This window comes from Xenopus tropicalis, chromosome 7, assembly GCF_000004195.4.
Source record: "Xenopus tropicalis strain Nigerian chromosome 7, UCB_Xtro_10.0, whole genome shotgun sequence".
In the NCBI taxonomy this organism is placed as follows: Eukaryota; Metazoa; Chordata; class Amphibia; order Anura; family Pipidae; genus Xenopus; species Xenopus tropicalis.
In genome coordinates this window covers 58,319,767-58,342,656 of record NC_030683.2, presented here as the reverse complement: position 1 = coordinate 58,342,656, position 22,890 = coordinate 58,319,767, and the positions used below count along the sequence as shown (strand labels likewise).

General features: G+C 40.3%; 1 protein-coding gene across 4 annotated transcripts in view; it reads right to left on the bottom strand.

Moving 5' to 3' along the window:
- The window catches only part of ndufs8 (NADH:ubiquinone oxidoreductase core subunit S8), a 32,757-nt gene extending 10,639 nt beyond the window's left edge, over positions 1–22,118 (bottom strand). Inside the window, exons 1-6 of one of the 4 annotated variants that reach the window (XM_012960895.3) lie at positions 22,003–22,118; positions 21,480–21,531; positions 16,037–16,099; positions 10,771–10,860; positions 2,947–3,119; positions 2,586–2,714 (exon numbers count right to left, since the gene is read on the bottom strand). In XM_012960895.3, coding sequence (XP_012816349.1) covers positions 2,586–2,714; positions 2,947–3,119; positions 10,771–10,860; positions 16,037–16,099; positions 21,480–21,522 — 498 coding nt within the window. In that variant the 5' untranslated portion in view covers positions 21,523–21,531; positions 22,003–22,118. The other 3 variants (XM_012960896.3, XM_012960898.3, NM_001006929.2) reach the window with 3 other exon arrangements.
- Positions 22,119–22,890: the final 772 nt, after the last annotated feature.

Sequence of the window (22,890 nt, the reverse complement as noted above, 5' to 3'; positions counted from 1 at the left end):
TGCATAGATTAAAAGGTGTGAGCAGTACAGGGGATTAGATGTTTAAACAATACAGAGGGATTACAGCCTGAATCTGAGGTGAGAACCATGCAGTTAATCTCAGTACTGATACCATTTAAAGTGGGCCGCCAGTTGGACAGCACTGCATTAGCATATTAAAAACAGAGGAGTTGTGGAGTCAGGAGTATCAGAAACTGAGGAGTAGGAGAATTTATCTACCGACTCCACAGCCCTGCAATCCTCCACATATGCCACTCCTGTATTTTTCTAGGCCTGCCAGACCAAGCAACAGCAACTTTGCCTGTGGCCTTTCATTTCCCGATTCCATTCCTTACAGTTGAAACTGACAGTGTAAACCTCTGAGCTGTTTGTAGCATTCCCCTAAACCATGATACTGAGCAATCTTTGTTTTCAGATCTTTATTTTTTGACAGTTAGGATACCATGCTCTAATTCTGTTTAATTGAATCATTAATTGATTCAGTTATACAGATTATTGTTCAAAATAATCGCTGCGTAGAGTTCAATTAGTGAGGTCATTCATTTTGTGAAAAACCAGGTGTCAATTATGGCCCTTACTTAAGGAAGGCAGCAAATGTGCATTTCTATCTGAAAATCTGAGTAATGGGTTGTTCCAGATTTTGTTCAGAAGTACAATGTACTTTGATTGAAAAGTTGATTTGAGAGGGGAAAACATATAAACAAGTGCAGAAAATCATAGGCTGTTCCACTAAAATGATCCCAAATTCTTTTAAAATGGCAACCAAAACCTGAAAGACGTAGAAGAAAATGGAAAACTACGATTTGAATGGATAGAAGAATAGCCATAGTGGCCTAAAAAAAAAAAAAAAAAAAAGACTCATGATCAGCTCCAGGAAGATCAGGTCTAAAGTTACTGTACTGTTACAATTAGAAGACACCTATCTGAAGCCAAGCTATTGGCAAGAAGCCCCTGCAAAGTCCAACTGTTGAAAAATAGAATGTGCCGAAGAGGTAACAATTTGCCAAAGAACACAGTGACTGGCCTCAAGAGAAATGCTGTAACATTTAGGGTCTAGGGGCTGCACACAGTTTGTCAGATGTTGCTTCAAAGTTAACAATTCATATGTCCCCTTCTCAGTTTTCCTGCTCTGTGTGTGTGCGCGCTAAGATGAATAAAAGATGTCTGGCTGTGGGAAGGGGGAGGGCGGGGTTCTGAAACCAACCTGCCCATTGGCATGATTCAGTTATACAGATTATACTAATAATATAGATTATATAAATAATAGCAGTGTGGGGTTTAATTAGCGAGGTAATCCATTCTGTGCCGATTTCTCTTGGCTTTGCCTGTGCTCCATTCGTTTTGAGCAGTCTAAGATTTCTTACTCTTGACAAAATTAACTGGGAAAAAACTGGGAATGGTTGGCTTAAGGAGCGTAAACACCTACTACTGTTAGGGGTTTTACATTGACATGTCCTTGTAGGAGAAGAATACTGCCCTATGAACGTGTGTTAGCTGGTTTGCATTATAATTTGGTAGTTTTATTAGAAACTACTTTTTTTTAAAGTGTGTTTCTGGACTAATTATAATGGAGGCTCTTTAGATTAAATATTCCTTGCATGCCATTCTCCATTTAAAAGATGAATAAAAGATGTCTAGCTGGGAGGGTGGAGGCCCCCACCACCAAATCTGAAACCAACCTGGCCGTCAACAAGTCACTAAAAGTTCTGAATTCAAGCCACAGTACACTGTGAAGATAGTGAAGCATGGTGTGGCAATCTCGGTTTCATACCAACAAGACTGACGTTATGGAGTGGCCAGCCAAATCCCTGGACCTTAATCCAATAGAAAATTTGTGGGGTGACATAAAAAAATGCAGTTTCTGAGGCAAACCCAAGAAATGCAGAAGAATTGTGGAACTGTGTAAAGTAGGGTTCTTTAGAAGTGATGCCACACCCATGCTGTGTGTGATGCCACTTTCGCGACATTGTGTGTGCGTGACGTCACAAGCACTAAGTAGGGGCATGTTAGGTTTAGTACCCAAATACCCCCCTGCCCATGTAATGTGTTTTACATATAGCAATCCAAATGTTAGTGAAGGAAAGGACATTTTTGGCACAATCGTGCCATTGTCTTGGGGATACTCATTCAAAACCAACAGTTTCTTTAAGTAGGACATTATATGAAATGGTACTTACATTAGCTTGCTAAATAATTTTTTTCTTGGTCATTTATGTCCACTTTAAACTAGGTGCTAAGTACACCGCATGGAAAAATGCTAAAGAAGGCACACTCCAAAGGTTAGGCAAGGGGAAGCCATTTTCAGAGGATTTACCATGGACAACAAATCTCCCATTGTGCGCGTACTATAAGCTAACAGCATGTGTAGCGATTCTGGGTGTTTAGTTTTAAGTCAGTGATAATACCTTGACATGCCAATGTACTGAATCTATAATTTCTGGATGCTGGATTTGGCTAAATAGTGAACTGAACCAAAACCATAATTTGCATTTTAAAATGGGGAAAAATAAAGATTGTGACAAAAAAAAGGGGGGCATGATTTTAAAGGTTATAAAAGGTTATGAAAAAGAACAAAGCATTGGTACCTCCACAATTGCATCGACAGGACATGCCTCCTGGCAGAACCCACAATAGATACATTTTGTCATGTCAATGTCGTATCTTGTAGTCCGACGGCTTCCATCAGTACGTGGCTCTGCTTCAATTGTAATAGCCTGCAAAACATAAAACACTTTCTTAGCACGAGCATATCTACTCAGGAAGTATAACTTTGAAAAGTTATACAGTAAAATAGTTACAAAGTAAGTGAGAAATAATCACCACTTCCAATTGGTGGTGTGGTGGCAGCTGCAAACAGTATAACATACAGGTACTGGACCCTAAAATTACATTGCTTGCCATGGTAAGAAGGCAATGGTATGTAACAATATGATGTCCCAAACATACCTGTGCAGGGCAGACTGCCTCACAGAGTTTGCAGGCAATGCAGCGCTCCTCACCGGATGGATACCTACGTAATGCATGCTCACCACGGAACCGTGGACTTAAAGGACCTTTTTCAAATGGGTAATTAATAGTTGCTGGCTCCCGGAACAGATAACTCAGGGTCATTCCTAGGCCTGTAGTGGATGACAGAATTTTTTTTTTAGTAAAGGCAACTATCATAAGAACGGTTTTATTTTTAACAAACAACTTTAACACTGGCACACAAAAATAAATACTTGAATTTATATTTAAAAAAAAAAAAAAAATAGGTCACACATAATCAAGTAACATCAAACCTGTGCCTTGAAGAAGCCTTTCTTTAGTTACAGTTATCCGCCTCAAAATTTCTGAAACCTATAACACTGAGACATGCAGTGATCAAATTGCAGTGAAGTCAGGTAGTCTGACACTTCTGATTTGCTGAATTATTCAGGCCAACATAATTATTCACATGTATTTATAAAGCACCAACATATTCCCACAGTGCTGTACAACAGCACATAATGTTTACTTTCTAAAAATGTATGATTTTATAAAACAAAGCTACTTTTTTTGTATGGTTTCCTGTACTGTAAGATTTTGGGCCTTGTGATCTAAAGAATGCAGCTTTCTAAAGTGGTTGGAAAATTTAGCAGTGTCATAAGTCTCCTTAAAACCATGCATATGTTGTATTGGAGCACTCAGGAGACTTAGGACTTTCCATATATTTTGTATTTATTTGCATAAAATCCAAGATGTTTATGTTATTTGTATCTATATTATCCAAAGTGTTTTAACTATATGTCTCTTTATTATGAAAAATATATTTTTTTGTCAGTTATTAGTGCTCTATATCTTGTTTTGGAATTGGAAATACACAAAAATTCAAAATGGGGGGAGCCATTCAGATACCCTTTGTAGAATACCACTGTATTCTACAGAGTTTATCTGATATGTAACCTGTGCAGCCCTATTACAACTTGAATGGCTATAGTATTATAGTACAAAGTGGTGTACATGTGAGAAGTGGAATGAAAATCATACATGATTCCAAACATTTTTTACAAATAAATAACTGCTAAGTGGGGTGTGCGTAATTATTCAGCCCCCTGAGTCAATACTTTGTAGAACCACCTTTTGCTGCAATTACAGCTGCCAGTCTTTTAGGGTATGTCTCTACCAGCTTTGCACATCTAGAGACTGAAATCCTTGCCCATTCTTCTTTGCAAAACAGCTCCAGCTCAGACAGATTAGATGGACAGCGTTTGTGAACAGCAGTTTTCAGATCTTGCCACAAATTCTCGATTGGATTTAGATCTGGACTTTGACTGGGCCATTCTAACACATGGATATGTTTTGTTTTAAACCATTGTTGCCCTGGCTTTATGTTTAGGGTCGTTGTTCCTGCTGGAAGGTGAACCTCCGCCCCAGTCTCAAGTCTTTTGCAGACTCCAAGAGGTTTTCTTCCAAGATTGCCCTGTATTTGACTCCATCCATCTTCCCATCAACTCTGACCAGCTTCCCTGTCCCTGCTATGATGCTGCCATCACCATATTTGACAGTGGGGATGGTGTGTTCAGAGTGATGTGCAGTGTTAGTTTTCCGCCACACATAGCGTTTTGCATTTTGGCCAAAAAGTTCCATTTTGGTCTCATCTGACCAGAGCACCTTCTTCCACATGTTTGCGATGTCCCCCACATGGCTTGTGGCAAACTGCAAACGGGACTTCTTATGGTTTTCTGTTAACAATGGCTTTCTTCTTGCCACTCTTCCAACTAATAGTTGTCCTATGGACAGATTCCCCCACCTGAGCTGTAGATCTCTGCAGCTCGTCCAGAGTCACCATGGGCCTCTTGGCTGCATTTCTGATCAGCGCTCTCCTTGTTCAGCCTGTGAGTTTAGGTGGACGGCCTTGTCTTGGTAGGTTTACAGTTGTGCCATACTCCTTCCATTTCTGAATGATCGCTTGAACAGTGCTCCGTGGGATGTTCAAGGCTTTGGAAATCTTTTTGTAGCCTAAGCCTGCTTTAAATTTCTCAATAACTTTATCCCTGACCTGTCTGGTGTGTTCTTTGGACTTCATGGTGTTGTTGCTCCCAATATTCTCTTAGACAACCTCTGAGGCCGTCACAGAGCAGCTGTATTTGTACTGACATTAGATTACACACAGGTGCACCCTATTTAGTCATTAGCACTCATCAGGCAATGTCTATGGGCAACTGACTGCACTCAGACCAAAGGTGGCTGAATAATTACGCACACCCCACTTTGCAGTTATTTATTTGTAAAAAATGTTTGGAATCATGTATGATTTTCGTTCCACTTCTCACGTGTACACCACTTTGTATTGGTCTTTCATGTGGAATTCCAATAAAATTCATTCATGTTTGTGGCTGTAATGTGACAAAATGTGGAAAAGTTCAAGGGGGCCGAATACTTTTGCAAGCCACTGTATATATTTTTTTTCTATCTTTGTTTTTTTGTTTTTTTCATGATTAACAGACACAAAACAATAAGTGAAAATAAAAGAAATGTGAAACAAAACAGTACCAAATCAAGTAAAATAACACATCACATACTGGGTGGACACATAAAAACATGATCCAAAATTTGAATTATTGGTTATGCCATGACATAGTATATATCCAAGAACTAAGTTTTCAATGTGGGTCTCCTATGGAACAATATGAATATTAAGATGTGGTGGGGTTGGAATGGAAATTATATTTGCCCACATATCATATTTAAATATTTTGGTATTGTAAATAGCAGGCATATTTTCCATTCTCTGAACTTCCCCCACTTTGTCTTGTACTTTATTCATTGTGTCACCCTTTGTTTTCACTTTAGACTTACAAGCCTCTGGAACGCTGGTAGTATATGATTGGTTAACCTCTGGGCTGTCTTAGTAAAATGCTGTAAGGGTTTAGTACATTATATTTTAATTTTATTTTAATTTTAAACTTGATGTTACTTTTCCTTTAATGACAAGGTTTAAAGGAGAACTATATCCCCGGGTGCTAAAAGCCCCCTTAACCCCCCTTACCTCTCCCTTATCACATAGTTTTAAAGCTTAACAACTGTCCCTATTGCTAACCCCTAGCTAAAACAGCAGAGTAGCACAGCAGCGTACCTGGCCAACATCTTCTTAGCAACTGAAGACACTTTGGGTCTCACCGCCGACACAGACCCTGCTTGTGCATGTGCAGTTTAAGCAGATTTCCTGCAACCACGAACTGCGCATGCACAGAGAGACCCTAAGAGACACATTTACTAACTCACAAATTCGCATTGGAAAAATTCCGATAGGAAAACGAACATTTTGCGACTTTTTCGTATTTTTTGCGATTTTTTTGCCGCCTTTACGACTTTTCGGAAATTGTCACGACTTTTTCGTTACCAATACGATTTGCGCGAAAAAACGCAAGTTTTTCGTAGCCATTACGACTTGCGCGAAAAAACGCGAGTTTTTCGTAGCCATTACGATTCGCTCGTATCTTGTCGCGACTTTTTCGTATTGAGCGCTCGTAAGCGGCGGGCGAAACTTTCAGACTTAGCATGATTTTGGAAACCTCCCACGAAAAAACGCAATCGGACACATTCGGCCCGTTCGTGGGTTAGTAAATGTGCCCCTAAGTGTCTTCAGTTACTAAGAAGATTTCGCCCAGGAACGTTACTGTGCTACTCTGCTGTTTTAGATAGGGGTTAGCAATAGGGACAGTTGTTAAAGGACAACTAAAGGTAAAAAAAAAAATTAAAGCTGCAATTAATGGCAATAAGGTGAACATATACTTACTGTTAATGATTCATTCTAGTGTTCAGTGGTTTCTGCACAGTGCTTCTTCGTTTGCTAAAAAACTTTCTACCTGTAGTGCAATGCACAGAAAGTTTTGCTTTCTTAAAGGAGAAGGAAAGGCTACCAAAGAGTTAATCTCAAGCTGCAGCCATACCTTCAGTTGTCTCAATAGTGCCCTAAAGTCTCCCCATATTTCACTTGTTTAGAAGATCAGAAGCCAAACAGGTAGAAAAAAAATGCTGAGCTGGGTAGAGAAGATTCCCATAATGCAACGCTCCTGCCCAGACTTGGGGACAAACAGGAGCTCCCCCTAGCAGAACGTGTAACATCTTGTTTCCTACATCTCAGTAGAATGTACCTCACTGTGTATTCCCTACATTAGGCCCCTGCCATTAAGCACAGCTCATTTAACCAATATGTCATACTGTCCTGTAGCGCAGCTACAGCCACAATACTGATTGTCTGAAGGGAATGGGATGAATGCAAAGGGATCAACCAGCGTTCCATTTAAAGCTGCATGATCCCCAAAATACTGGCACCGAATGAACAGATATCCCGACTACTATAAGATATTAAGCTCCACATGTGGCGCAGTGCCTCAGTCACACTGTAGTTATGACTGTAACTTTGCAGGCTGTTGCGTCACAATACCCATGTAGGAAGTGACTCATTACTTTCCCCAGACACTCAGAGTTAAAAGCAAGGCATGAGTGCCGTTACGTCACTGGGGGCTTGCCGGAGGGAGATGCATCACAAGTTGAATGGGCTACATTGTACGCACAGTGCCTGAGCGTTTCTGCAAACAAAGATTCTTGGCTGAAGAGCAATGATAAAATCCCACTGGGGGGGGGGGGAGGAGAGCGGGGAGCGGAGCGAAACAGAGCAGAGCTCTGGTGCTGACAAGTTGGTGTGTAAGTTGGCTGGTGCTGACAAGTTGGTGTGTGAGCTGGGGGGGGGGGCACAGGGGGAACGCATGCGCAGTAGAGACAGTGAGGGAAAGGGAGTGGGCATCCCTTGTTAGAGATGGCGGCGCTGTTCACTGATACAAGTATGTAGAATGTAGTATGCGTATCTCTGTAATCTTTCATTAGGCAAGCCAGAAATATAGCGTTTTTACTCAGCAATAGTAGTACTATTTAATAGTGTGCTTCATAGATTTTGACTTTCCTTGTCCTTTAATGAAGCTTATTTTGGGCACACGCATGCGCATTCCCTTCTTAAGGTGCCCCAAACATGTGCAGTAGCCAGCTTTCAGTCCTCTGCTGTATTGATGATGCTTGGGTCACATGACATTTCAGAGTGTTATCATTGACTTCTCTGCCCCTCCTGTCAGCTCACATCGCCAATCACAGTTACGCTTCTGCCCAGGGCGTTACTATAGCAACGCACTGAACAGAATAGACTTAGTTACAGAGAGCTGAGGTACAGTTTAGGAAGCAGCGTTCAGGTCTGCCTGACTGAGGTCTGTACTAATCTTGCATAACTAATAAAGCTGGTTTATTTACATTATCTACTGACCTAGCATGGAGAGCGTGAGTGGGGTCACTAGGAGGCGCATGTGCAGTACGAAGTATAGGCAGAGGGAAGTGACGTGGTTGCAAATAAAATGGCAGCCACAAACTCTGGAAAGAAGACTATCTTCTATGCATCGGTGCAATAATTACGTAATTATATTTTAAAAAATAAAACGACGTTTCAGGAGGGGGCTTCTAAGGAACATTTTAGTGTAGTTGATTGAAAACAGCTTTCTTTCTTCTTTAAGTTTAAAAACTATGTGATAAGGGAGAGGTGAGGGGGGGGGTCAAGGCTGTGATAGTTAAGGGGGCTTTCAGCACCCGGGGATATAGTTCTTCTTTAAGCATTGCAGCATTAGTGCTATATACATAGGACAGCATGTGCAAAACCTCTGTCATATGCACCTAAAGCAACAGATGATTTGTGCATGGCTGTATTTGGTGCAGAGTAATTGGAATTCACATGTAAAAGTAGAAAAAGCTAGCACCATCCACACTAACCATACACTTTCAAAAAATAACCGTCTATACTCTCGCATTGAGATTAGATGGAATAGAGTAAGAGTACTGGGGTAACGTGCAACTGAAGTAAAATTATGTAGAGAGAAAGAGAAAAAAAACAGGGAGACACGCTAGCAGGTGGTCCCTGTATAGACTTCAGAGCATTGCACCATTAATCCCAGGAAAAGGTAATGATTATTAACAGGTAATTCACTTGATCATAATAGGATAGGAAATTAGAGAGAGGGAGAGATCGTGATAAACCTGCAACAATTGTTACGAAAATGTTGCCATATAAGGAGAACTCAGGTCGGGTTTCCTTATAATCTAAAGTCACTGCTTGACAGAGTAGGGGATTCGAACCCCTGTTATAACTGAAATGAGGTGCGGATCTCTTTTAGCTTAGGGCTGAAATTCAGCCGTTTCTGTGTCCACCACCCCACAATAGAATAAATTCTGGTAACTCTATATTATAGCCCAACCTCCCATTCTATATATTGAAGCACCCTAGCTAAATAAAATGCACATCATTCGTGCAGACGTTTCAGCCCACCCTTCCAAACCCAAAGCCCCGCATCAACACCCGTTCCACCCCCCTCAAAGCCCGACGCGCGTTTCGCCCCTACACTACACTCCTTTTTCAAGGACTGACTTTAGATTATAAGGAAACCCGACCTGAGTTCTCCTTATATGGCAACATTTTCGTAACAATTGTTGCAGGTTTATCACAATCTCTCCCTGACTGCCTCCACAGGGCTGTTTAAGCAGAGAATTTCGATACAAAAGTTATCTTTCAAACTGCAACAATTTAGCGAATTTAACCAGACAAGGTTTACTCTGGGCAGCCTCACACTACCTCATAGTTCTTACTGTTATTGAACATCACCCCAGGCGATTTTTAATGGGGATTTCTTTAAGATATACTTCACCTTTTAAGTTTGATTAATAAAGGTTAAGTTTTAATTTCCTATCCTATTTTGATCAAGTGAATTACCTGTTAATAATCATTACCTTTTCCTGGGATTAACGGTTCAATGCTCTGAAGTCTATACAGGGACCACTTGCTAGCGTGTCTCCCTGTTTTTTTCTCTTTCTCTCTACATCATATATGTCAAACACAAGGCCCGGGGGCCAAATCCGGCCCACCTGGCTGTTTTATGTGGCCCTTGGTGAGTGTGTCTGACCATCCAGCCTGATCAATTTCCATTTTCCTCACATAGTAACTAAGACTAAGGGGTATATTTATCATGCTGTGTAAAAAGTGGAGCGAAGCATTACCAGTAATGTTGCCCAAGGCATCCAATCATTAATCAGATGTCAACAGTAGCAAAGCATCTATTGGCTGCTATGAGCAACATCACTGGTAATGTCTTACTCCACTTTTTACACATTGTGATAAATATACCCCTTAGTATCTTACTAAGTATATTAATTAAAAATTTGGCCCGCGACTTAGCCTGTGTTTTAGATTTCGGCCCCCTTATGTGATTGAGTTTGACACCCCTGCTCTACATAATTGGAATTCACTTTTTACAGACAAAACCAAGGCAAAATATGTAACTTATTAGTATTCTAAACCACTTAAATGGTTGTTCACCATAAAATTAACTTTCAGCATTATATAAGAACGTTATACTCCAATACTAAATTTTCTGTTTCAATAGATTTTTACTGGGTTTCCTCAGATATTCAACAGTTTTCAACGTTTGCTTCTAAGTAATGTACCCATGCAGGGAGATCTAAAAAAGGACCTAGGAGTCCTTTTCAACTTTAAACTTAGCTTAGCCATTCAGTAACAGAAAGGGCAAGTGAGGTACTCTCCTGAATTATAAGGGCAATAGGCTATTTAATTCTAGTAGACATGATTTTATCTACAGAGATTAAAAAAAATTGACCTTCCATTTTAAGGTGCAAACAGGTTTGAGAAAAAGCTGAAAATTTATAGAATTTGCTCCCAAAAGCAGGTGTACTGGCAAAATTCAGTTAAATACTTACCTCTAAAAAGCTCTGTCCAAAGTAAGGTCTGGGCTGCACGATCCGTCACAGATTTCAGATCTGTTGCCTCCTCTCGAGCATTAACATATTCTGTGGAAAACAAATGTAACTATATTATATATATATAATTTGTCACATTACAAATAATAATACAAACATATTATCCAGTGCAGTATGGATGATGAAGATAGTTCCCAGAGTGTAAAGGAATCCGCACTGACCAGACTTATAGTAAAAAAAAAAAGTGACCAGTCCCGGATTTGGCCACAAAGGCCCGGGCAGCAAAAATTTAGGGGCGACATGCCACCACGGTGTTGGTCTTCCTCTTTGGCTGCATCTGTTGACTCAGGTGGGAGTTCCTCTGAGCCTGGGATAAACAGGGCCCCAGTAAAGCCAGCCTACCCTAGAGTACCCATCTTATCTTATCCCTATGTCAGGGATAGAGGCCCCGTGAATGAGGAATAGCAAGCATAGAAGAACACCTTAATAGCACCCTCTGGGAGAGTGAGATAGTTACTTATAGATAATAAGAGCAGTTTCTGGCTCCAACCAGGAGGTTAGCTTGAAGTACCCTTCCATACAGGCACTGCTGCCTTAGCATAGGGCCACAGTTAAGACACAGGATACAGGCTAGTACTTAAACCCTTATCCATAGTCAGCCATAGGGATCCTTAAAGCTAGAGGTATTCAACCTGAGGTATTTATCCAGACTACCCTCCATAGTGGTGCCATGCTGACAGGTGTCTTACCCTGACCAGACTCACAAGAGGCGGGATAAAATGGTGGACACCCTCTCCCTCCTATCCTCAGAGTGTTACTGCTATTTCCTCTGTGTGAGTATTGATTTCCCTGCACTACTACTACTACTTGTCTTGGACAATAAACAGTTAAAGTTGGTTTGAAAGAGCTCCCGGCGTCCATTCCATAATTTATTTAAGCTTTGCGCTACACAGTGACAGTGGGAGGTATAGTTATACACCATCCTCCATAAGTACCTTCTATATAGCAAAGGCCCATCCTGAGAAGCAGGAGTCGAATGTACCCCATGCTCTATTCACTAGCTGGACAAATTTGACTTTATCAGCCAAATAGGGGTTACACCTGTTTCTTCAAAAATGTATGAAAAAATAAAATATTTATATGCTTAAAATCCAGCTGCAAAACAGTTCTTCTCTTTCTGCATCATTTGAAATCCTGGCAGAGGAGAAGGGAACATTGATGTTACAAATTGTAACAACTTCTCCACAGCTTTCAGACAGCATCCAGGAACTACATAACCCACAATGCACTGCACTGTAACATCATGTGTAGGAATTGGGAGATTTTGAAGGATGCAGGCTGAGGACAGCATTCCTAGGATTTAAAAAATTGTGAGCAAAATGTAAATGCCAAAAATAGAAAGATTTATTACTCAACCTTTCGGTCTCACACAGAAACCTTTTTTGAGCCTTAAAGTAGTCAGCCAGATTTACTTTTCAAAATGCTTAAGTTGTGTTTGGATAGAGTTCCCCTTTATCAAACACCTGCATGGCCAACCCATCTGACTGGTCAACTGGATTTAAAGAAAAGAAAAAGTGTATTTTTCCATAGATAGATAAACAGGTCAGACAAAAACCCACTACAGTCAAACTGCGCTTTTACAAAACCCTGTTTTATATTTTCTTAGTATCCAATCTAGCAGCAAACCAAAGCAAACACAGAGAAATTTAGGAGCTCACTTGCAATTAAAAGAAAACTATACCCCCAGAATGAATACTTAACCAGCAGATAGTTCATGTTAGGTTAAGTGACTGATTAAAGAATCTTGCCAATCTGGAATATATATCTATATATATGTAAATATAACCCTTTTACATCTTTTCCCTTGATCCACCATTTTGTGATGGGCTGTGGGCTCCCTCCGAGATTACATGACCAGAAATAATGCAGCTGTGTGCTCCCTTAAAGATCACATGACCAGAAATAATGCAGCTCTAACTGTAAAAGGAAGAAGTGTGGAAGCAAAAGGCAGAACTCTGTTCATCATTGGCTGATGTGGCCTAGCATGTATGTGTGCCTTGGCTTGTTTGTGTGACCTGTGAATCCTATGATCCGTGGGGCGGCCTTTTCAGGCTTCTTGAGTCTAATCATGGCCCACCTGGTCAGTTTGCAGCATTTACTCTATAAATGCTATAGTCAGTCCATGTTTTCTTAAGAAATCGCCATATATTCTATTATCAATTAGCTTGCATACATATACAGAGTGACTACAATGTTATTGCACAAATAACACAAGTTACTGTTACTACAATATTAATTTATAAGTTGTACAAAAGGCAAATTGGAGTTTTATGGGAATGTGCAATTTTTTTGTTCCCCAATATCACAAAGTCAGGGAGATTATAGAAATGTGGCAACAGTGAATTTGGCTATAGGGGTAAAGTTGGTCATTTATGGAAAGATCCGCTTGTTTGGCAAAGTAACCAAGTGGATATTTCCTCCAATGGCCCACAATTAGGTGGATCTGGATCACACTGATGGGATGCAAGCTGTTGGGACAAAGACTGCACCAATGAGCTGATGCACTCCTCGCCCTGATGGGATTTTTAAACCTGCCCAATTTTCACCCAGATATCAGCTGGACCCCATAAACGGGCTGATAAGCTGCCAACTTTGTCCACTGGTGGCTTTTACAGACTATGGCCACCTTAAAAGAGAAAGAAAGGTAAAAACTAAGTAAGCTTTATCAGTAAGGTTTATGTAAATACAGCCATAAGCACTCACAGAAACGCTGCACTGAGTTCCCTGTCAAAAGATTTGCTGTGTCTGTTTTCCTCTGCCAAAGACATGCAGCTCTCTGCTCTCTCCCCTCTCCTGCTCCCCCCCTCCCTCAAGAATGCTAAGAACTTAGTCCCCCCCCTTAGGAATGTGGATCTGAGCCAATCAACAGGAAGCTGACTCATAGTCTTACAAACTGAGCATGTACACTTGGTCTGGGTCTCAGTGCAGGAGTGAGGCATTATGGGAACTTTCTTTACACAGCTCAGAGTTTTTTCTTCCTGTTTGGCTTCTGATCGTGAAAAATATGGGGAGACTTAAGGGCACTATTGAGACAACTGAAGGTATGCCTGCATCTTGAGATTAACTCTTTATTAGCCTTTCCTTCTCCTTTAAGGCTAATGCCACACAAAGCGTATTCTCGCTGTCCAACTGGAGGCTTGCGACCCCCCTCTGTGTAGCCCCCCACCTGACTGGCTGCTTTGATGACTTACCTCTGCATGGTTCACACCTCAGATTCAGACTGTTATCCCCCTGTATTGTTTAAATATGTAATCCCCTGTAGTGTTCACACCTTTTAATCTCAGCAAAATTCACCCCCTGCAGTGTTCACACCTTAGACTCTGGCTATAATCACCAACCTGTTCACACTTCAGACTGTAGGAGCAGTGCCAGCATTGGGTCATTGTATGTACTGACTGAGCTATGATGCCTGTGTGCACACGCAGGCAGCATTGGGAATGCAGAGGAGGGCACACACAGGCAGCATAGGGCAGGCAGAATACTGCCTGTGTGTGCACCATACTCTGCCTACCCTAGGCTGCTTGTGTGTGCCATACTCTGCCGGCCCTATGCTCCCTGTGGAATGTGAACCAGGCAGGGGTTTTTGTTCTGAAAGTTTGTTAGCAGTTGGAAATAGCTATTAAATTGTCCCTAAGGTGTGTAATTATGTGCTGGGGGTTACTGTGCTATCCACAGGGGAGGAGTAGGCATATTTTAAGGGCATGAGTTTTTGCTGCGCTACCACCATTAAGATAACATGGGTGTGTTTTGAAGTGGGTGTGGTTTAAAAAAGGGGAGTGGCAAAACTGTCTTCCATTAGCAGCCCTCCACTATGTATGCTAAAGAAATTCCGGTCCTCGGCACCACAGAAGTTGGACAGCACTGCTTTAGACCAATTCGCCAGCTGTGTATGGTTGCCACCGATGTTTGGCCCTCGGGTCAAGCGGTGATCAAATTACTTCAATATCGCCCACTTTATGTAGGCTTAACGGTGGAAAGATCATATCATTTGACAGTATATTGGTTTCTTTATAAGTAATGAGCCTGAAAAAGGGATTTGTTTTTTTACTTTAGATCCCCTTTAACCCTTTTAGCGCCACAGGACGTAGAATCTACGTCCTGGGTACCAAAGTACCTAAGTGCCACAGGACGTAGATTCTACGTCCTGCTGCACTTCCGGATTTTGGAGCGGAGGAGCGTCTTTTGAAGCCGCTTCTTTGCTCCCCACTCGTTCCCCAGCCTCTAGACAACAGTCAGAGGGGGGGGAACGAGTGGCCCCTGGGGCGCGATCGCCCAGGGGCCCCATAAGAAAAGCCAGGCACGTGCAATCCGTGCCTGGCTTTCACATTTCTTTCTCCCTTTCTCTGCTCCCCCCTCTGCTTCCTGCCACTCCTACTCACTGCCGGAATGCTGCTTGTGTGTCTCCCTGCAGATCCACGATCTACTATACAAGTAAGTGCCAAATACACACAAAAACACACATACACACACATAATACACTAATACACACTTATACACAAACACATACATTTTAGGGGAGTTGTGGGGATTTCAAACATTCAGAGCACTAACACACACTTACTTGCACACAAAACACATTTTACCTAAATGTACACACACACACACGTAAACACTTATGTAATTTTGTAATTTTTTTTATCACATCATTTTTATTCTTGCCTGAAAAAAATGTTTTATTGCCATTGCGGATAGCGTATTCGCTAACCGCACTGCGCAATACCTTTTGTGTATTTTGTGCTTGAAAGTGGAAGATTTGATGTGATTTTTAGGTATTTCATCAAAACTGGCAATATTGGGAAAGCATGCGACTCTGTAGTTTGGAGTAGAAAGACATTGGTACCAATTTTGAATTCGTCCGAATGTGTACTTTCCAAAAATATATGGTTTTGGGGGGTCAATGTATTTTTTTGTGTTTTTACCCCACAGAAAATGCAGTAAATGTGTTGAATTTTCAGTAGCTAAAGAGATCTCCTGGGCAATTTGTATGTACTAACTTCCTTTTGGGGTCTCTAAAACGTCTGGCACTGAGGGGAACCAAAATGTCAAATTCTGCTGGCACTTAAAGGGTTAAATACAAAACAAACCAAAACAATGCAAAAGGCTAATCATTTTAAAATATTGGTGCCTTCACACTGTAATCTGTCAGATATAGTCTGTACTTACTCCGAGTTTGACACTTTTAAGATTACATAGCCATATTACTTACTATATGAATGCATCTGTGAAGCGAGACTGAGAGGCCTTGACAACATCTGAGTACAAGAAACACCTGAGAAGAAAAGAAACATGAAAAAACAAAGAAGCATCAATCAGTGTATTTTACTTAAAATTAAAAGAAACATTTTTATATTTGTGCAGCAGCATATGGTAGAATTGCACCACCCATCGACAGCATGACCAAGGCAACTATATGTCTACTCAATAACTTTGAGGGTTTCATTTTATTGTTAAATGGTACAATAAGCTTAAAGGAATAATAACACCAAACAATTACAATGTTGTTTAGTAATTGTAATACAATGCACTGTTGTCCTGCAAAATTTGCATATTTGCTACAGAAACACTTCTATAGCTGGAAAAAAGGGAGAAAAGGCCCAGGTTAAATAGCAGTACTTTTTTTTTTTTTTTTTTTTTTTTTGAATGGCTGCCCCCATGGCTACACAGCAGCTTTGTTTACTAAGAAACTATACCAGTTGTACCAGTGCAGGGAACAGTACATTCTATTGTAATTACTTTTATATACTTCAAAAAATGAAAGTGTATAAAGGTAATTACAATATAAAATATTGCTGCCATGCACTGGTACAACTGGTGTGTTTGCCTCAGAAACACTAATATAGTTTATATAAACAAAGCTGTGGTATAGCTATGGGGCAGATAAAATTGAATTATAGTCTACAGAGTTTATCTAATCTCTGCTATGTAACCTGTGCCTCTTTTCCAGCTTGAAAGGCTGCCCCCATGGCTACACAGCAGCTTATTTTTATAAACTATAGTAGGGTTTCTGTAGCAAACACACCAGTTTTACCAGTACAGTACTACATTATATTTTAATTAATTTAAACCACTTTCATTTGTTGTGTTACTGTTACTTTAATACTTAGTAGAAAAAGCCTTTGTTGGAAATGACAGCTTCAAGGCGCCTCCTGTATGCAGAAACTAGTAGCATTTATTGCTCAGCTGTGATTTTGGCCCATTCTTCCATACAAACTGTCTTTAAATGTTGAAGGTTCTGAGGGCCTCTTCTATGAACTCTGATCTTCAGTTCTTTCCATTGATTTTCATTTGGATTCAAGTCAGGTGATTGACTGTGCCATTCTACCAGCTTTATTTTCCTTGTTTCATCTTTAGCATCCTGGATGGCAGCAGATTCTTATCAAGAATGTCCTGGTACCATTCTCCATTCATTCTTTCTTCAATTCTATGAAGTCTGCTAGTACCGTACCATATGCTGGAAAACAGCCCCACACCATGATTTCTCACCTTCAAACTTTACTGTCAGTTTGGTGTTTTTGGGGTGATGTTAAGTGCCATTTCTCCTCCAAACATGGTGTATGCAATGTCATCCAAAGAGTCCAATTTTGAACTCATCTGGTCTCATCTGACCAGAATATATTCTTCCAGAATTTCATTGGCTTGTCCAAATGTTGTGCAGCAAAATTTTCAACATGGTTTATCGTGCATGTCAGTTGATTGCATTACTTATGTTTTTTTTTTTTGTTTTTTTTTTTTTAAACAACTGTACCTGCTAATTCAAAGTTTTTCTGAAGCTCTCTACGAGCGATACTTGACTCTTGGACAACTCGTCTGATTATTCTTTTGACTCCTTTGTCAAAAACCTTCGCTGGTTTAGGGTCAGATGATGTTCTTTACACTTATGGGATTATGGCTTATGACCCCAATGGTGCCATGTCACTGGAACATTCAAACGCTTAATTCCAATGCCATCAGTATGTTTGGCAACAGGTTGCGAAGGTCTTGAGAGAACCCTTTGCTTTTACCCTACTTGTGCGATACCTTGTTAATGAAAATAACTTTTTATAGGCCATCAATTAGGATTAAATCAGATGATATTAATTTGCACTGATAGGGGCCAGGGTTGCTTTTTAAATACTGACAGATGTCGTCAATAGCCCCTTTAGAAATATATTTACTGAGAAAAATGTTGACGTGTTCAATACTTATTTTCCCTGCTCTATTAACTTATATAGGCTGTTACATGCACACACATATGCACAACAGCCACATACTAGCACACAAACCTGTACAAAAAAAGCAACAACCCATGAGCGTACTTGTAATACTCCCTTGAACAGACATGTATACACTTGTGCATAATCACACACATATCAGCACAGTTACCATGACCTTATGCACTTGCTGTTCTACTGCCACCCCTGCTTAGCCAACTGGCTCTCCTCTCCAGTTCAGGAGGCCAACTCCTGTGGGAGGGGAGACAAGCAGATGGGCAGAATGCTGTAATAAGAAAAGAGCCCTAAAGTATGTTTAGCAAACAAATAAGTTACTGGCTGGGAAAAGTAATTAAAAGGGTTCCTCTTTAACCCTTTCACTGCCAGCCGTTTTGGACCAAAGTGGAACTTCTACTGCCAGACAGTTTTTGAACATTTTGCACTGTTTCACTTTAGGGGCCTTTCCTCGGGGGGACCTTTAGTTTATCCAGGAAAACAATATTGTTTTTTTCAGGACAAACTAAGCTTTCAAAATATGGTAGAATTTTGGTGTAATTCCAATTCTGTAACAAGATATAGGCCTCTAAATGTCTAAAAAAAATTTAAAAAATCATATATTTTTCATAATATAAAACACACATACCAGAAACAAAAATTATTTTATGCACAAAAATACAACTGATTTGGAAAGTCCCGTGTCTCTTTAACGTGCCAATACCACATATATATAGTTTTATGGAGATTTCTCACTTGTATAGGTCAAAAACTCCCAGCAGTACACTACCAAATTTCCAAAGCGCTGCATACTTTAGATTTCAGGCCAAAACTTCCACTAACAGAAGGTTTATCCCAGAAAATTACACATTTCTGGAAAGAACAGATTCTGAGGAATCCAGAATAGACACAATTGTCTGTCTACTCCAAAACTATCAAGTCACAATGCTTTCCTAAAATTATAGGTTTTTATCAAAATTTGTGAAGTTTTTAAAAAATCACTTCAAAGCTTCCAGTCTATAGTATCTTATCTCCTACAGGTCATAAAGTAACCAAATAAAACACTCTAAATATGAACACCAGGGGTCCACTGAACAGTTTGATGCCCAATATGTATAGGTTTACCTAAGTATGTGGCATGTAGGGGCCCCAATGTGAACATACCCCATATGATCTATCATTTCTGTAATTTCTGCTCCTGCAAAATCAACACATTTACATCATTATATGTGGGATAAAGCTAGTAAAAAGTACACTCACCCCAGAAAGTCATATATTTTTGGAAAGTACACATTCCCCTGAATTCAAAATGGGTAACCATGTCTATCTACTCCAAAGTACCAAGCTGCAAAGCTTTCCTAAAGTTGGCAATTTTGATGAAATTTCCAAAAATCCCTTCAAAGCTTCCAGTTTCCAGCACCTTATCTCCCACATAGCATTAGGTACCAAGATAAAACACCCTAAATTTGAACTCCAGGGGTCCACTGAGCAGTTTGATGCCCAATATGTACAGGTTTACCCAAATATGTGGCATGTAGAGGCCCCAAAGGGAACATACCCCCATATGATGTGTCATTTCAAAAAATCAACACATTTACATCCTTTATGTGGGATATTGCTACAAAAAAGTGCGCTCACCCCAGAAAGCCATATATTTTTCGAAAGTACACTTTCCCCCAAATCAAAAATGGGTACCCATGTCTTTCTACTCCAAAGTACCAAGCCGCAAAGCTTTCCTAAGTTTTTTGCAATATTTCAGAAAATCGCCTAAAAATGTTGAAGTTTGCCGCATTGATCTCACACAATTTCTTGTGTACAAAGGCAAATCACCCCAAATAGAAACACTACTACTGAACAGTTTGATGCCCAATATGCATAGATATACCAAAGTCTGTGGTATGTACTGACTCCAAAATGAAAATAGCGCATATGGATTTCTCGCCTGCCAACTCAGCTTTTGCACAGAGCCCCCTGTCAGCGTATTATGTGCTGTAACACCCCCAAACTATACAGAGACCCCAAGAAAACCATATATTTTTGGAAAGTACACATTCTGATGAATTCAAAATAGGTAAAGTCATTTTTCTACACCAAAGTTACACCTGGCAAAGCTATGCTAAAAACAGATAAAAATAAAAGTCACGCGACAGTGTAATTAGTGGTCAGAATATCTGATCCAATAGTCACGCTGTCAAAACAAACAGTTTTTAAGGAAAATAAACTAAAAACAAGCAGTAAAATGGAAAAAGAAATACAAAAAAAGTTTGTGTAACTATGTAAAAGGAGTGTGACAGTATGTGTGTATATGAGTGTATATAAGTGTATATTAGCGTGCAAAATGAAAAATAAAACAAAAAAATAGTGCTAAATTGTGTGCTGTATGTAGGTATAAATGTGTGTAAGTGAGTTTAAGTGTGGAAATACAACAAATAAAAACACACTTACCTGTCCAGAAGATCCAGATTGCATGGCTGGCCGTCCTGTTGCAGTCCTGGCGAGTGGGCGGCTCTTGGGGGGGGAAAACAGGAAGCGGGTAGCAAGCAGCAGACGCAATGGGATCGGGTCTGCTGCTTGGGGGGGGGGGCCTGCGACGATCGCGACGCAGGGCCAATATCACAGCCCCCCTGGCTCGTTGCCCAGGGGGCTGCCACGTATGGTGTACGTCGTTGGCAGATAAAGCCTTTTCCTGCAACGAAGTACACCGTACGTCGTTGGCAGGGAAAGGGTTAAGTTAACTGTGTATGTTTTTTCTATTCAGGTCCTCTCCTGTTTATATACCAGTCTCACATTCAAATCACTCCCCTTAGCCCCTAGTAACTAGATTGTTGCTGAAACTCCAGTCTGGAGAACTGCTTAATTGTTTATTCCTTAATACAGTGGCTTGCAAAAGTATTCGGCCCCCTTGAACTTTTCCACATTTTGTCACATTACAGCCACAAACATGAATCAATTTTATTGGAATTCCACGTGAAAGACCAATACAAAGTGGTGTACACGTGAGAAGTGGAACGAAAATCATACATGATTCCAAACATTTTTTACAAATAAATAACTGCAAAGTGGGGTGTGCGTAATTATTCAGTCCCCTTTGGTCTGAGTGCAGTCAGTTGCCCATAGACATTGCCTGATGAGTGCTAATGACTAAATAGAGTGCACCTGTGTGTAATCTAATGTCAGTACAAATACAGCTGCTCTGTGACGGCCTCAGAGGTTGTCTAAGAGAATATTGGGAGCAACCATGAAGTCCAAAGAACACACCAGACAGGTCAGGGATAAAGTTATTCAGAAATTTAAAGCAGGCTTAGGCTACAAAAAGATTTCCAAAGCCTTGAACAAGCGATCATTCAGAAATGGAAGGAGTATGGCACAACTGTAAACCTACCAAGACAAGACCGTCCACCTAAACTCACAGGCTGAACAAGGAGAGCGCTGATCATATGTTAGCATATAACATTGCATACACACCTGGCCGTTTAACAGCATTTTGGATCAGACGTACAACCAACATCTTCACAGTCTGCAGAAAGTTTGAGAAAGTTTGTTACAAGATACAGATGGCACATTTCCTCTGTTGACTAAGAAATTAATATTTAAACATACTTAAAATGTACGGATTAGATTAAAAATATTTAACAGATGCCCTCTCCTTGGCCGAATAATTATGTTGAGGAAAGATGAAAAGTATCTTATGTCCTTCATAAATGAAAAACAACTGACAAGACCAATTATGATATATTGGCATACATAATCGGATAATAAAAAACGTAACTGTACAGTGGGCTGTATTGGACACAGCAGTTTTAGTCTATGGGAGGGTTAAGCAGTACAGAAAGATGTGTATGGGAAGGTCATGCGTGTCCCCTACCTCACGCCCTCCCTTCCGAAGTCAATGACAACATGGGGCCTGTCTAATCCAAATGCAAACTGTCTAAAAGTCCTGCTCATCACTCGCGATTTTCCAAACAAGCAGTCACGCAGCGCTACTTACCCCTCTTGCAAAGATGTTAACTGCAAGCTCCTTGCTAGTCTTATACACAAAATCGAGACACCATAAGTCTCTTCACGCGAGATTGTGGCGTCACAACTACAAGCGAGCCCAGTGACGCGCCACGTAGCCTCATTGTAGGTGTGAGGAACAGTGACAACGTAAGAATGAAACAAACGGAAGCTAGTATTTTTTCTGGTTTTATTTTCTGCAGCAAAGCGTTAAGGGGACCCACGTTTACATATAAACAGACTTTCAATAATTCCAGTTCAGTGATTTATGTAAAGATAAGTGCAATATATTCCACAATTTAGAGACAACGTATGGGCTAATTTTGAAGAATCTAATGGGTACCAACGATAATCTTTCTTTTTCGCTGATTTTTTTTTTTATTTGGAGAAATTGGGTAGAAAATCTCCTTGGGCATGTGGAGATATAAAGTTGGCCCTGAGTTTAGCTGCCTAGGGTCCAACAGAAACAGATCACCTCCCTCAAGCAAACGCTGAAATTGCATACCTCAAGCGGAACATAGGACACACATTATAAGACTGCGAGATTTGCCATTGAACATTAATTTGTGCAATCATGTGAAGCACTTTTTATGTTCATTAAAAAGAAAAAATATCTTTAAAATGTTACTTAGCAAGTATAAAGGTCAGTATGTTCCCCTTGTAAGCAAGGAAATACATTGCGAAGCAAACCCTTTATGGTTGGATAAAACTGCTAGTGACAAGGTTGTCTCAGCTAAGCTAAGACATCCTCTGAGACAGCTGAAACTTTTCTCAGGTACAAGGAAGCAAATAAAGCATGCAAAAAGCTATCAGGCAAGCTATAATAGAGATGGAAAAGGGTATTGCAGCAAAAAGTAAAATTAACTCAATTTTTTTTTAA